General features: G+C 32.0%; 1 protein-coding gene across 1 annotated transcript in view; it reads left to right on the forward strand.

Annotated features, from left to right (window-relative positions):
* LOC147065909 (clavesin-1) overlaps positions 1-11,262 on the forward strand; it is a 48,555-nt gene extending 37,293 nt beyond the window's left edge. The window contains exons 3-6 of the mRNA XM_085955930.1: positions 5,413-5,569; positions 6,325-6,467; positions 8,804-8,965; positions 10,904-11,262. Coding sequence (XP_085812056.1) covers positions 5,413-5,569; positions 6,325-6,467; positions 8,804-8,965; positions 10,904-11,086 — 645 coding nt within the window. The 3' untranslated portion in view covers positions 11,087-11,262. The remainder of the gene's footprint in view (positions 1-5,412; positions 5,570-6,324; positions 6,468-8,803; positions 8,966-10,903) is intronic.
* Positions 11,263-17,447: the final 6,185 nt, after the last annotated feature.

Below are 17,447 nucleotides of genomic sequence, written 5' to 3' on the forward strand. Positions count from 1 at the left end.
TGTCGAATCATTCGACTCGAATCGCAACAGCCTACTTACACACTAACTGAAATATCAGTTAAGCAGTTAGGTAAAGTGGTAAAGATAAAAAATAAGATCTTATTGTCAAGTAATCGTGTCAAAAAAAACAGATTTTTGAAATATTTTGGTCATAGTTACTAATTAATATTCTGGCATCTATCATTGAAAGTTCCTCATTTCATGAATCAGGTATTTATTAAATTATATAAAAAAGGCATTCGGTATTTTGTTCTTTATTCAAAATTTATTTTATAATTGAAATTATAGATAAGATAATAAATAAATTTTTAATTTTCTCAGTAACCGGATCTGAGTTTTTTTTAATGATTTCATTATGGGTGACAAGAGACTTTGATAACAGTAATGACGATTCACTTGAATAATTATTGATAATACGGATTTAATAAAAATACGGTTTATTAAATATTAATTATAATAAAATGTATAATGATAAACTTCAGTGAAATGAACAAAAACTGAAATTCGAGATATTTTTCGGTTATCTTTCTCCACCGCGTGTACCGTTGATCTTTCCTTGGATATACTTAAACTAGAGTCTGTTAGAGGCGGCTGTACTTTTGTCCTCTAAAAATGACGTAATATAGGTACTGTAGTGTTCTAGTTATTATACTACATATAACTTCTTTCCTGTTAATATTAGTGGCACGGTTAGTACAAGGATTTTGGAAAATCCGTCTAACTATAATATATCGAAAGCCTCAACACACAAACATATTTTATGACTTATAGCATATGCCAAAAAAAGAATTATATACTTAACAGCAAACAATGCGGAGTTTAATGTCTAGTACCTACTGCTAACACATAATAGATAGAAATTCGAAAGCCAGTCGCCATGTACCAAGTTTTAACAAGAAATACAAAGCCCTCTGATTGTTTTAAAATATTACCAATAGTGAATGCACGTTGCATTTACGTGACAAACTTTAATTCAAATTAATATACAGACATCATGACGTTTAGTACCAGTTTTAGGTTATACTTATAATAATATATCACAATAAACCGTTTTTAAAAAATGATTATTATTTCATATTGAAAAAATGGTTCAAGGTTTCCGCAAAGCATTAGAAGTATGAGCAATACACAACGATCGGAACTCGCAAGTTCATGCCGCCGTCTGATTATAGACGGCCTTGCACATGTGTAAGATATTAAAATAATTTATTGCTTAACCGAATTCCTATAGGCTATTCCCCAATACACTATATTTTGACGCAGGGTTTTGAATGTGTGAGTGTCCAACGAAAATGAACCACACATTATAGACGTGCAATAGTGTGTTGCATCCTTCAAATATACCAATACTGACTCAGCGTCAATGCATAAACAGAGAGCAGTTATCAGACCGAAGGACAAGCGTATTCTTTATACGTGTTTAAGTTTATTCCATATTCTTCCACACTCGAGAATTGTTGCCTGTTTCTCCATACCCGTTAGGTATTTCAGTTCCCTGGTTTAACACATGTTTAAGTTTTCTTTACATTTATTCAAACTCGTAACTCTTAACTTCGAGAATTGTACCTTGTTACAACAATACCCAGAAGATAACGCACTTCCATTATTTTTGTGTACCCTGATTGCGAAATAGTCGTCACATTTTTGGATGTTTTATTATTATATTATTTGGTCGTGTGCGGAAACTTATACATATGCAGTTGGCCGTATCACATTTCACTGTGAATGTTGTATCGGATATACATGGCCGTATATTAAAGACTGTCCAACCTATTTGGGTCGTGCTGACATAAAATTCATGTCTAAATAAAACACGGTTCTTGTCGGTTTAGGCCCTCCTCCCACGGCGCAACTGAAATCTGGTGGAACTGGTTGGTGATGGTACTCATAAACTGACCAATGCGATGATTCGCACACGGCGCTACTGAAACCACTTGATATAATAATCACATAACCTCAAACTGTCAAACTGGACCACCAGCTGTTTTGTACAAAAACCAACAACACGCACGCTGCCGCGTTTACTTGAATAAAATTAGGTTATTTCAATTATGCTTGTCTTGTACTTTTGACGTCTTGTGTTGTAAATGGTTTTTATAGCATGACACTTGTTCGCAGTGCTACCAATTTTGGTACCACTGTTTTACGGTGACTGGAAACTTCAGAGACCGCGCGACTAGCATGTCGCATCTCTTCGCAACCGTTTTGAAGCTGAGAGATTTCGGTCTCGCCGTCAGCGAGCCGCCATTGAAATACATTAGCTAGATACTGGCTGGAATTTTAGTTTCAGTTCCGACGGACATAAGTTGCGCCGTGGGAGGATGGCCTTACTCTTTACAAGAAGCCAGCTGCAAACAAATTTTGAAAATAGCCGATATACTGGATTATTTGTTAGGTTAGGTTAGGTTAGATTTTTATTCTTGAATTCATGAATTTTGCCAAAATCAGCTATGAAAATTGAATCAATGTTCATATTGAATCAAATAAAATTGGAAACCGTAAGTATAGTTTACGGTCATCTCTTTCCGATAAGAAAACTCACGGCGAACTGTACCACGGTGAAATGTTTTACGTAGAATTTACATGTAACCTTATTTGGTAAGTATATCTAGTTAGAAATTTTAAAGTATTATATATATTTTTGAATCTATGTGTAATGCATGGTAGGTATCTTACACGTCTTGTTTCAATGCTAATGTAAAAGAATATAATATAATTATTATTTTTATGTAATACATGAGAAATATTTACATGTTTATTACAATCTTATCAACATGCCCAGTTTACGTTAGTGACTACTGAATGACTCCGATAATAGTACATGCCATTTAAATATGTTACATTATCTGAAAAATTCACTATCTTTCCAGTAATATCCTATATAGTTCAATGTGTTACAATTAAATGAGTAAAAAACACTTTGAACTCTTCAATAAACAAAATCACTTGTAAAATTATTTCTGTATCTTTCAGAGCAAAAGGACTTATGTCAGTTTTGTTGCAGCTGAGATAATCGCATTTAAAATAATATATAATAATAATACGATAAAAACGTTATTATCGCATTGAAAAAACTGTAGCTCAGAAGTTCATTGATATTCATTTAACCTATTTTGCGGTTACTCGGGAAAAGTACTTACGTCAGTCTGGTTGCAACTGAGATAATCGCTTTTGAAATAAATCATAGTGTTCATATAGACTAAATCGTCACTGTTCTGGCAGAAGACACTAATTCGAAATAATGACATATTGAGTTAGTTATACCAAAATGTTCCTTATTTCAAATTTTACCGTCTGGAAACCTTCTTAATAAATAAACAGTCTTTATTTTAAAGTCATCCTTTTTACGATTACTTAATAAACTCAGATGATAGACCATTTCAAACATTTTAACAACTTCAAAGTCAAATTACTCAAAACTAGTATTCTCCAGTTAGTGTGTTCTGCCAGAGCAGAGACGAAATTATGTGTACCAATTAACCGCGCGCGCAAAGATCCAACCGTAGTATATCGCATCGATCAACGAATTGTCTTGATTTTAGAATATGCACAAAAATAGAAGCTAAATAAAATCTTCATTAAAATCACGTGTGCTCTCCACCTACACGTTTTTATATTATTTAATAAATTATAGTTCAATTATTGATAATGTGCATAATCTAAAATTTTAAATACAACTATTAGGCATTTAAATTGACGTAATATATATACATAATTTGAAAAGACCTCAGATATACTTACTAGAAAAAAACTTTTTGCAAAAATATGACGCCCGACGGGATTTGAACATGTAACCACTGTATTCGCGCCAATGTGCCTATCATCCTAATTTATCTAGTAGTTCATACACGAAATGCTTATCAAATTGCGTTAATGTTGGCTATTGGTATTTGTGTTTTAAATCAAGGTATACTACCCTCCACGTAACCATGCAATTTGGAATAGATTTTTTTGAATTATTTGATGAAATCAGCCGATCAGCCGCCTAGCATTTACTAATACATTAATACGGAATGCGTATTTCACACAAATCTTATCACTGTGTACAATTGCAAAGTTACGTGGTGGATACTATATCAATTAAGTGCTCTAATTCCTAACCGCCTCCCGGATCACTCCAAATTTTAGTTATATAACGTTCTCGCACTTATAATTCAATATGTAAACGATTTCTTTTATTCAACGAACAATTCACATGCTTTGAGAATGTAATTTTTTTTATATTATTGAACATACATAATTTTAAAACACCTCAGATATATACAGACTGCTTTGACTGCTCTTAACGAACTTTTGTTCGTTAAGATTTGACAAAATTAAACAAGTGCAATTCTGTCAAAAAATGTGTTTTAAATAATATTTATCCATAGTCGGAGTGAAGGGTTATAGGACAGTTCATATTAATATATAAGTACATATTAATAATATGATATTATGAATAATGTTACAGATTAGACAATCATTAATGGACTTTGAATGTTTTATCAATAAATAATAATAAGTATTAGAATTGTTTACCAGGCCTTGTTATCGAATCTCTTTGATTCATACACATTTTGTACAATGTGGCTTATAACGATAATGAAAATACATGCAATCTTAGACAATCTAAATAACGCATAAAATGAGTCTAAAGGTTTTATTATTAGTTTTTGTTTATAATAAAAGAATGAATAAACATAAGCTTCGAAAACTTGCATGAAGGAATTTGTTCGAATGTAAATTTTTCGAAAGCATCAGGTCGATATAGGATAGAAAGAAAAGTTTCGATACTACATTAATATTTTATTAATTTTAATTGTATATTACTGTCGATACGATACGATAAATCTAAAATAATAAAATTATTAACAGATAAAGCACCGCCGCAGTTCCGCTTTGGTTTCCGACTCGGTTACATGTAAATTGTACGTAAAACATTTCACCGTAGCACAGTTCGCCGTGAGTTTTCTTTCTGGAAGAGATAACCTTCTACTATACGGTCTCCAATTTTATTAGATTCAATATGAACATTAATTCAATTTTCATAATATCTTAAGAATCAAAACATAACCTAACCTAACATAAACTAACCTAACAAATGATCCAGTATATCGGGTATTTTCAAAATTTGTTTGCTGCTGGATTCGTGTAAGTAAAGTGTAAACCGACAAGAACCGTGTTTTATTTAGACATACATTTTATGTCAGTACTATATGACCCAAATAGGTCGGACGGTATTTAATATACGGCCATATAGTTCCGATACAATATTTCACGGTGAAGTGTAATACGGCGAACTGCAGACGTACAAGTTTCCGGAGACGTTACGACTCCATGTCAAATTCAGGCAGCTAGACGTACCAGTGCATTGTTTGCTATAACTAATACTATTGAAATCTCCAATTACTAATCTTAATTATTTTCTTGCAGATGAGAAGAATAGCTGAATTCAAGAAAACGAATGCAGATATTTTAGATGGACTAATGCCAATTCACGAGAAAGACGCCCTACTCGACAGTAATATCGTCAATATCCTCAAAGGACGTGATCACAAAGGAAGAAGAGTTCTTGTGGTAAATGTTGGAGGTAAAGAGTCCTGTTCAGTCTTCTTAACAAATATTTTTTAGATATACATAATTTTAGTGCACGTCTGAATATACTTTTAAGTCTTTTAACCCTTAAATGCATTTAGGAAACCCCTTAAAGTACATATTACTTTTCTAATTGATCGGTTAATATTATTTAAAATTAACTGTGGCACCTGTGAATAAAAACTATAACAATTTTGAACGAAAAAAGTAAGATCGAACCTGCATCTCTCGGGTATCGCGCCCACGCACATAGGCCACTATGCTCAAGGAGTCATACTTAATTGCGACAAATTTTAGCTAAAGGCTTTTAATGTTTCTGAAACGTTTTATAAATTGAGCTACTATTGGCGATCGGTTTTTGTATTTTTAAATCAAAGTAGGTATCACTTTAATAACAAACTGACGTCACGGATCACTCCAAGATTTTTTGTTGTAACTTACTTGAACTTGCTAATGCGTCAAAAAGATTTTTTCTATTAGTTATAATAATATATCTCAGAAGTGATTTCAGAATTATGTACGTTCAATATTCTTAAATCTTGTGAATTATTTGTTGACTAAAAAAATAGTTAATTAAAAAGAATAATAACGTTGAAAGGCAACAATATGGAACTAAGTGCTAATTGAAACTTAAAAAACATTCATATTATCTACAACATTAAAAAAAATCTTAAACCATGACAAAACTTTGACCAATCGACTCCCTCTCTCAGTCGTTATTAACTGATTGTTTTTTTTGTCCATTGACAGGTTCATGGGACCCCAAAAAGGTCAGTACAGACCAAATCTTTAGGCTATTCTACCTTATCCACGAAGCTGCCATGCTGGAACCAGAGAGCCAAGTTCGAGGAGTAGTTGTTGTCATGGACTTCGAAGGAATGGGAAGAACTCAGGTGAGGCTTGGTCTTTAATAAGTACAATACTAATTATAATATTTAACAAATCGAAAGTAGCTAAGTTATAAACATAACCCATTTAGCACGCGTGAATTGAAAACAGAGAATGTCGACTGGAGTGCTATACACAAAATAAATATTATTTTATTTATAATACAATGCATATTCACCATTCGCAGTCGGTTGGTATTAGTCTGAGGAATTGAAAAGAAGTCAGAGCATAAACCGATTCCTGATTGTTTCAAACAGTTCGGTCAACGTCGGGAAATTCAAGCTGATGTGAAGATGTGTGTACGTAGAAACAATACGTAATCTACATACATACATGCCCACAACGAAAGTTACAACTAACCATTGCCGACTCAAATAGAAAGCCGATACATTCATAACGGCTGGTCTTACTTTTTCCGCCCCCCCCGTTGTTGTCTATGTATGAACTGTCATTGCCTGTCATTGTTCTATAGAGTGCTCATACTGACGCGTATGTCGTATTCACACAGGGAATGGTTTGATTTGAATAGATGAGTTACATGATAAATAATACACTAGCATTAACACACCTTCTACAAATGAAATGCATAAACAAATGTTACGTATTTTTTGAAAATCGATATTACTACCGGTTTTTGTGTGAAGGACTAGTCTGACTTTGACAGTTGATGAATAACAGGAATGTGTATTATTTATAATTTAATAATATATTTGATTTGAGAATTTTTTATAATTCAATTTGAAACGAGAAAGGGCGAATCAATATGTCAAGCAATCAGAGATCTGATTTTGACAGCTGAAAAGTGGACCACTCGTTGCTTGTGCAAAAAGTTATGCTCAGGCTTTATTAATCTAAAGATGGCGGTGAACTAACCCATAGGTAACAAATTAGTTACAACAAAGCTAATAATAATTATGGAAAGCTATAAGTCAAGTGTTTATAAACCTAACATTAATAATAGTCACTGATAGCAACAAACAAGTTCAAAAGGCCGTCTGGTGTCTGGTGTATAATATTATTGTAACCTATTTTCTTAACAAATAAGTAACTTTAAAAAATATTTTATTAGATTATGTTGACGAAAGGTTGTCTCCGTAGCAAGATGATTTTATAAATAAATAAATGTCTCACTTATAATATTGAAATGTTTATATTTATTATCCAAGAAATGAGTACGAAGGTACGTGGTAATTTTTATGTAGATTGTAATCAGTTCTAATAAATGGATAAGTGGCTCTCGTGGTGCAATGCGTAAGGCGATGGCCTTCCACCCGAGGGTTCTGGGTTCGACCCAGTGAGGACACAATATTTATGTGATTTTCTCAAAGGCTGGGTGTTTGTGATTATTTAAAATTACTAACAACCACCTTGTACGAAAAAGCAAGAACATGGTTATTAATAATTCTAAAAAAATATGTGGTACGAAACCTGTCCACAGTTTGACGGATGGCTTGTTCACATGGACGATTATGTGCGCCATAAAAATTACGAAGTTGTCTGTAAGTTGCACGAATCTACAAGTGATTTTCAAAGTTAATTTTGATAACTTGGTATCGTTGTTCAATTATTATGACTCTATTCATGATGATTTGCCAAACTGTACTGAGTATAAAAGTGAGCTCACAGCTCGGGTTGAGAGTTAACCCTTTCGCAAGCTTTGTATAAGCAAAAAAACACCGCTATATCGTAGTCATGAGGCTGAAGTGAGATAAACGCACATTAAAAATTTGCTCTAATAGTAAAAAAAAGTTGCCTGCGCTCTATTTCAATTCACGACTATAACATTCTAAAATATATAGTTATGAAATACCATAATAATTATTGATTATTATTTGTCAATACTCGAGAACTCCATAGTTCAAATATATGTTTTCAACAATACAAAAAATTGCTAAAATTACACATAGAGCCTATATTTTTTTCTTGAACACCATTTGAAAAATGCTTATATGGTGTCTAACCTTAGCCATATGTAGACGGGCCTGCTAATGATTCTAGCCTGGGGCCCGTTTCAGGATGTGGAGGCCATGATCGTAGTTGTCAGTAGTAGACTTGCGGATTATAAAGCCGCATTCAGACCAAGCGAGCTAATGTTTGTTCTTCCCCCACTCCAGCGAAATTCTCTTGACGTAAACGCTTTTTGTTGAGCGAGCATAGTCTAAATGCGGCTTTAGGAGAAACGAGAGAACATTGTCAACGTTTGGGGTAATGAAGCTGTTCTGATCAGTGAAGTTTATGACCTTCATTAGTTAGAATAACCACTAATAAAAATAATAATCGCATAAAACGATCACGTCGGTGTTGCGATGATTAAAAAATACATTTTTTTTTGAATTTTCAGGCAATGAGTTTCTCACCAGCATTTTCAAAGAAACTCATCACATTCATTCAGGAAGCCATGCCCCTTAGACTGAAAGAAGTTCATTTCGTCAAGGAGTCATTCCTGTTCAACATTGTTTGGCAGTTCTTCAAACCGTTCGTGAACTCCAAACTCAGAAACAGAGTAAGTTACCTAACACAATAATACTTCGCATATGTACACCACACTCACCGAAAGAATAATTTAGATTCTACAGGAGTTATAGTCTTATTTTTTCATGACGTGCATTTTAATATTACATTATAGTATGTATGGCTTTATTATTTTGATAGTTTAATAATCTATATCGTAATAGATTTTTGGGTTTCTAGCGTGTGTACTTCTTCCTTCTTTCCTCGAGGTTTCGAGCTCGTTGCTCGACGTTTGCATCCATATACCTACAACACTACACTCCATCGTAAAACATAAACCATCTCTTGATAATGGCCTCTGTAATGAGGAAAAAAGGAAGGTGGACACGGTGGAAACCCAAAAATCTGTTACGATAAAAAACAACCGTGAAAGTCTCAAATATTATAATTATAGTTTAATGTATTTTGTGGACGAGCGCAATATGCGAGGAATGATTATTTAATTGGGGGATTATTATATTTGTGAACTGCTTGATTGAAAGGTTTGATATCGACTAATAATTACATCTAATACAATGTAATAAGATAAGTTCGAGTATGTATGGCTTATTATTTTGATAGTTGTATATTGTGGAATGTGGACTATGCGAAACAGAATATGCGAGGAATGATAATTTAAATGAGAGATTATTTACTGCTTGATTGAAAGACTTGATACCGACTAATCATTACATCTAATACAAAGTAATATGATAAGTTCGATTGACGAGTACGTCTGAGAGCGTTAGTTCTATTTTATGTTGATAGATGTTACTACAGATTTTATAGCAGTAGTGGCGAACCTATGGTACACGTGTCACTAGTGGCACGCGAGATGATTTTGCATGGCAGGCGAATGAATCGAAAAATCCTATAATAACAATAAATGACAGATTGCATTGTATAAAATATAGCAGGTAAATACTCTTACGTTTAATGTAAATATATAATTGGATAGATCAATCGTTTGGCTTTATGCGTCACATTATCGTAATATTGTAATATTATTGCACCAACCTCATCAGGCGGCGGGGGAAGTCGTGCCACGAGCCTCTGATTTTGATCGATTTACAATGCTTGAGACTACTGTAGAGAGAGAATGCCTGATCTGATCGGAGCAATTTTTGTGCTAATTTATGCGTAAAGAATCAAACTAAGCAATCCAAAAATGGCTGTACCAAATAAGAAACAGAAAGTTGGTGGAGCTTGTAGTAGTAATTCTGGCCAGTTTCAGGGACAGTTTCAAAATTGGTGTACCGAAATGTATGGCGTAATTGAAAAAAAAGTGATATAGCTATATCTATGCTATGTTCTATTGGAAATATCTAGATTCTAGAATATCATATTTTTATTATATTTTTTCTCCATAAAAACCTGCTCGGCACATCAGACAGTCGAAAAATAATATTTGAGAAATTTTGGCACGCGTACGTAAAAAAGTTAGCCAACCCTGCTCTATAGAGTCTTATACCCTATGCGTATTATGAAATGTAACCGCATGGCTGTGCTCATACAAAATGACGTCTTTGGACGTCCCGCTTTACGGGATTTTACAAACGTAAATCAATTATTTTAAACATACAAATATGTTGAACACACAACGACACATATTGGGAATATTGTCACATACTCAGAATTGAAACAGAATTAGTTTTTACCACTTGATACGTCAATTAATTGATTTCATTTTTTATATTTTTGCAATAAAATTCGCGGCGTGCATGTACCGCCAAACATACACCTACCGGCAGTAAAAAGGTTAAACGCATTTACGCAAAGAATTCTCTCCAAAGTCGGTTGTAGGAAAAAAGCGCATTTCTAGTGAATATAAAATGCATCAAAATAGCTGTCTTCAACTGACAAATTATTTATTTGCATTATTTTGCAGAGCCTGTAATTTCTATGTTGTTTTTCTTGATAAATTTATCAATAATATTATTTCTGTTTCCAGATGCACTTCCACGGATCCAAGATGTCGTCTCTCCACAAGCACTTGAACCCAAGCCACCTGCCCTCCAATTACGGAGGCGAATTACCAGCCATCGATTACTCCGGAGCAGAATGGTTCCCGGTTGTCCAGCAGCATTTAGATCACATAGAGGCGTGGAACTCTTATGGATTCGCTAAAGAATAATTTATTTTATAATATCATAGGACCAGTAAATAATTATTTACATTTATTATAGTAGAAGCTCGATTGATTCTTAAATTGTATGCCTAATTACAAACTATATTTTACAAAAAAACAAATATGTTGTTACGAATATCTTTCGAAGATCAGAAAACTGTTTTCAACTTTAAATTTAAATGAATAAATAAAAAAAATAATAATTTAAGGTTACATAATAATTTAAGGTTACATATCAACAGTTGGTGATGATTTAACATTTTGATTCCATAAGTATAACGTTAAAATATTAGATTTTCTTAAAACATACAAGATTGGATATAATATAGCATATTTGCATAATTTTGAAAAACACTTCTGAGAAAATATATTATATTATAACCAATAGAAAAAATCTTTTTGAAAAAAGTAAGACACCCGGCAGGAATCGAACCTGCATCTCTTGGGTTTACGCCCCGTCCGCGCATTGTCCACTATGCTACTAGGTGACATGTTAATTACGACAAATTTTAACTATTTGCCTTTTAATACCTGCTCATCAGCGCTCTTCCAAATCAAGCTACTATTGGCAATTGGTTTTTGTTTATTAAATCAAAGTAGGTACCTACTACTTCGATTACTAACCGACGTCACGGATCTCTCCAATATTTTAAGATGTAACTTACTCGAACTTGCTAATGAGTTAAAGAACGCTGATGAGCAGGTATTATAAAAGGTAAATAGTTTAAATTTGTCGTAATTAGTATGACACCTAGTAGTATAGTGGACGGGGCCCGAGATACAGGTTCGATTTTTGCCGGGTGTCTTACTTTTCCCAAAAAGATTTTTTCTATTGGTTATAATATAATATATTTTCTCAGAAGTGTTTTTCAAAATTATGTATGTTCAATAATTAGAATGGTACATTCTTAAATCTTGTGAATGTTATAAATGAAATCGTTAACTAGCATATTTGCATTAACACGTCATTGATATTGTGTGTACAGGGAATGAGATTTAGCTGATCGACTTTTGTGGATGCATTAGCAATGAAAAAAACATTAATTATAAAAAAAATCTTAAAATACTCGCAGCACTGAGGTTTAACGGTACACATTTGGATAGCACTTGAAATGGAAAAATTTACGAAGCATTCGATAATTTTCAGAAAATATTCACATATTTTTCTAATTTTATGTATATTTCATAAAAATTAGTGTGTTAGATTTTTTGTTATATGGCCCACATATAATCACTATGTCAAATTATGTTTTCCACGAGACGACGAGATAATCTCGAGGCTTTCATGTACCGGAAAGATGTTAAGATGAAAAGATGTGCTCTGCAACTGGATATACAACAATATATGTGCACTACCCCATCCATAATAGAAAAGTACGATCATCTTGACATAAATTGGATGTATTTTATGTCCTCATACATGACGTTTATTGTAAATTGTAGTGTGTTTTGGATAATCGAGTTTCTACTAGGCATATTAGATTAGACCAAAGCGTTACATTATTCAATAACTGTTTAACTGCAGTGACAATAAGCAATAATGAGTAATTATATTAAGAAAACTAATAATATTTTTTTTGAATATAAAATATGGATAGGTATTCAATTTATTAGTGCTTATGTCCGAAATCTACTAAATTGCGTTCAATTCAAGCGTAAATGTAACTGTAAGCCGGCTCTCTCATCTAAACTCACCTCGTCTGCCGCACAGCCATAAATCAAAACTAATAGTAACATCATTGCGATGCTGCATATGAAGACCACGCACATCTAGCTAGCGACAGTCACGCGTAACCTCTCTAAATGTATATATATATTTGAATGTGACAACCGGCGAGCCAGTATAGGAATAACCAATTCGTAGGTGTGTGTATGCGTTGTGGCGTCTTCGACTTCAAACTAAAAAGTCGCATTCGACCAATCTGCAGAGCTCCATTTGGCAACGTGTGTTTTGTGAATAACGATGACGTCACATCGACGTATTCGATACGTTGCAGACGAGACGAGTTTTGATGTGCGAGTCAGCTTAGTGTGTGTATGAGATATTGATATGCAGTGTACTTAAAACTATTCCATTATTATGAACGTACACATTGCATTCATTGAACGCATTAGTAAATTTGAGATGCAATGAGAAATTTTGAATATTACATTATTTACGTATGCACTTTTATATAAGTACCTAATTGATAAGTTCCAGTTATAAAAAAACATAATCTTTACCTGTATTGCACTGTTGCAATTGAAAAGAGTAAACGTGGACTGCCAATATATCATAATTTTATAAAAGTAAATTTTATACGAATTAGAAAAAATCCTTTTTATTAAATTTTGCCTTATATTAAATTTGATCAGAAGGAGATATTTTGATTACCTTGTAGTGTAACCCTCAGATCGCTAGATTATGTAAAAATCTTAAAAATATAGTTTTTGGCAAACGTTAATAATATAATTAAAAGCCTACTTTAATGACAAAATCAATCGATAAAGCAACAAATTTCAGATTTGAAACCATGATTACTCACTGAATTTTTTTTCAAAAACAATGTTTGAATGTTGTAAAGGCATGTATTAAATACACCAAACTGCATTATTAACTCAATATTGACCAAAACGGACATCCTACTTTGTGCAAGTCATCTATGTATTAGACAAAATTTATCTGGAAGGTAACGCAGTAGCCAAAGCAAAATATGTGTACATTTAGACACATACAATAATATGTGGTTAACCTATTCGAAAAACTAATTAAATTAATTATTATTGTACATAAAAATACATACAAGTAAATGATATAACATCACTTACAAATTTTAGGCTGATTAATCCCATGATGAAGGTGCTATTTAGCATTAAAAAAATGTTTATAAATTTATTGTAAGTAATTAAAAAAAAATGATTTTTTGTGTAATCGATAAAAACTTTTAGAGGCTGTGAGAAGATTATCTTTCTCCATATTAAATCAGACATGTTTTTTGTAAGACACTGATCGAATTAAGCATTAATTATAATAATTGTTATAATATTATATTATTCCGAAATACAAAATGTTTTACATAATATTATAATCATGTATGCCATTAGATTAAGTTAAACTAACAATATATCGATTGAAGAAAGAAAAAAGGAGTTAACTCACAGTTTTTTTAAAAATAGGTTTTAATGGATAATAACATAGAACACGGTTAAATACAGACAAAAAAGATGTAATATTGTAATAGATCCACCAGGAGATATAAGTTACCCACGGAGTGACGGCGCTACATGCTAGCATTTGACGTATCATTCAACACTTTTTAAACTGTGATGAGCTTAGTTCTAAATTCCATTTATGATGGTAGATCTATAGCACCAAATTGCGAATTATTATCTAAATTTGTCTCATTTTTTTTTTTTTTTTTGGACCGAAAACTATAACAAAAACGTTATTGTGCGTCCTGTAAAATTTGATTTGTATTGGCTAACTACAATATAGCGGGTTTTGATTAAGAAGTAAAACTTGCTAAAAGGTTAACTGTCAAACCGAGCTATGCGCTCACTTTCTGCCATTTATGCTCAGTATAATAACTGCTCTGTCAAATCATCACGAATAGAGTCATGCGTGTGGGTTCGGTCCTTTGTCCTTTTAACTCTCGATAATATGTACCTAGGCCAAAAGAAACTGGAAAAGTTCTTCTGTTCTTGAAATTCCTTCCAATACTTACATTCCTTGAATTCTAAATATCTACTATAAAAACATTAAATATATTACTGAATATCCAACGTTATATTATATAGCTATTAATAGAGTAAATTATTTGCTTGTTAAAAATACAGTTTGTTTCTCAATTTATTGTGGCAGATAGAAGCATCGATGAAAATATTTAAAAACTCTCAATTATTATCTTATATTATTTTTACCCACTTTCACTGCACACGTTAAACGGTTACAAAAAACTGAAAAAAATAAATGAAAATATAATAATATCTAATATCCGAACACTCAGTATGTTGCATTAGGGCACAGTCATACAATACAAACTATGTACCTACCGCGAATTTAATTGTGTGAACAGGTTTAGGTACTACTAGCTACAATTAGTATTCTTCATTTTACCGAAATTGAGTTTTTTTTAATTAGATAATATACACGTCTGAATCATATTATATATAGGGTAATTAAAAGATATTTTCTCATTCAAATAATATTAATAACGTGTCCATTTTGTCTTTGATTTTCAATAAATTCAAATTCTTCAAATTTCATTTTCTCAAATAATACGAAATCAGGAAATTATTATTAAAAATATTATTATTCTGTACCTACACTAACTAGCCCATTAAATAGAATAAAACAAGTTTTTATTAGGTTTAGGTTTAGTGTGTGACTTCTCAAATACTTATGTACTAATAAAATAATAGGTATTATAATCTTTCCACTGTCAATACTAATTAATTCAACTGGAATTTACATGGTAGAAATTTATTTTTATAATTATATTAAATAAAATTAAAAGCTGTGAAATCATCATGCTTATATATTCTTTTTTAAACATTCCAATATTTTTTTTTCATGCTTGCAAATTAAGTAATGATATTTAATTAATTTAATTTTGATATATAATCATGTTGAAAGACTGTTGAAAGAATGTATTTTGGATAATATATAAAAAATTGCTCATTAAATATATTTTAAGATGGATGGTGGTGTATGTTTTGATTATAAATGTTTGAAAGCCAAAGAAAGTCATAGTTTCAATTGATTATGCTAAATAGATATTATTATATTATAGGTACTTTTAAGTACATATTCTTATATACCTATATATTTTGTATAAAAATGTTTAAGATAATTATTACTGAATCTAATTTTAAGTTATATTTAGAAACGTGTTGAGTTTTGTCTTTCAGTAATAAATCAGTAATAATTTGAAATATAATTTTTACATCGAAATTGAGTACATTTTTAATATTATTAAATTGTAATAAGATATTAATTATAGTAAGTTACCATAACCGGAATAAAAAAATCTATAAACATGTTGTTTTTTTATTTTTTTTATTGGCGATGTATTATGAATTTGACCTATTGAAATAAATCAATTTTGTCAAATTAAAGGACGATCCTTGGGTGGTCGGGTCATTTACTTTCTTCTCAGGGTTAGCACATTCCAAGGGGCGGAAAATGAAGGTAGACAAGTAAGTAATGTCACCAAGATGTTGGACGACACCACACTGATAAGAAGTCAAAGGTTGGTTGAACTAGATCACGAAAATTTATGGTCGAAGTTGAAATACGGTACAATTTTCCATAGATGAATTAGGTTGGATTAATTCATCCACGGAATATGGAGTTTCGTATGTTTCCTTGACTAACTTTTGAAATTGAAATGCGCGCGCTGCACTGGCGTGAAAATAGTAGTTTCTTGTAACTATTTCATGTAGCGCCATCTTATGGGTTGAACTATTATAATATACAATGTTATATCTAATTATTAATCTATCTTTTGTTAAGTAGATGTCGCTAATACCGCGAAAGGTAGATTTTTAAAATATTAATCAAATCATATTTAGGTACTCGGCATGTACGAAGTTTAAAGACTTTAATTGCATAGCTAGTAGAAATAATGAAATATAGTACTTATCTATTATTGAAATTACATAAGTTAAGAATGGAAAGGGGTGGTAGGAATTTCAATTCTGATTTTTGCATTTTGTCTGGAAAGTGTGAAATACTTATGTACTTACTAGGTATATAGACTAAACATTGCGAGCATTTTTGTAGTTGCCCAAATCTCCGTCCTCATATACATTGCATTGCGTAAATAATTCATGGTCGTCAGGCGCAAGCCCTTGAGATTTTTTACATAATAACAAAAATACGAATTTAATAATTATTATACCGAATATAAAGATACTCACCATTCTCTTGCAGGCAGTGGCATCTATTGATGTAAGTTTTTAATTTAGTCAAACATGATGATGTTTATAATCAATATACTATATAATGGAACTGATAGGTGTCGCAGTTAAACATCAGAAATATGTTGGTGATAATATAAATAATAATATGAAAAATCACCACCCACCATAGATAGCGCAGAGAGATAGATAGGCACGTTGCGCCTCTGGCAAAACAGGTCACTGATTTTAATTACAGTGAATAGAAAAAGATTATGATGTTCTTTCAAATAGGTAATTATAAGTACCTAGATTTATTATGCACCTACTTGAATGTATTTAGTCCTTGCAGTTCAGTGTCCATTGGATTATGGAGTTGTTGAATATCAACACACTGTAATCAAAAATTGCATGACACAACTAGACATTTTAAAATGTTACGACTATAAATAAAACTATTTTTTTCCATTAGGGGAAATTTGTGATG

The sequence above is a fragment of the Rhyacophila brunnea genome, unplaced genomic scaffold, assembly GCF_057557595.1.
Source record: "Rhyacophila brunnea isolate RB1 unplaced genomic scaffold, BYU_Rbru_1.0 scaffold_5, whole genome shotgun sequence".
Classification (NCBI taxonomy): domain Eukaryota; kingdom Metazoa; phylum Arthropoda; class Insecta; order Trichoptera; family Rhyacophilidae; genus Rhyacophila; species Rhyacophila brunnea.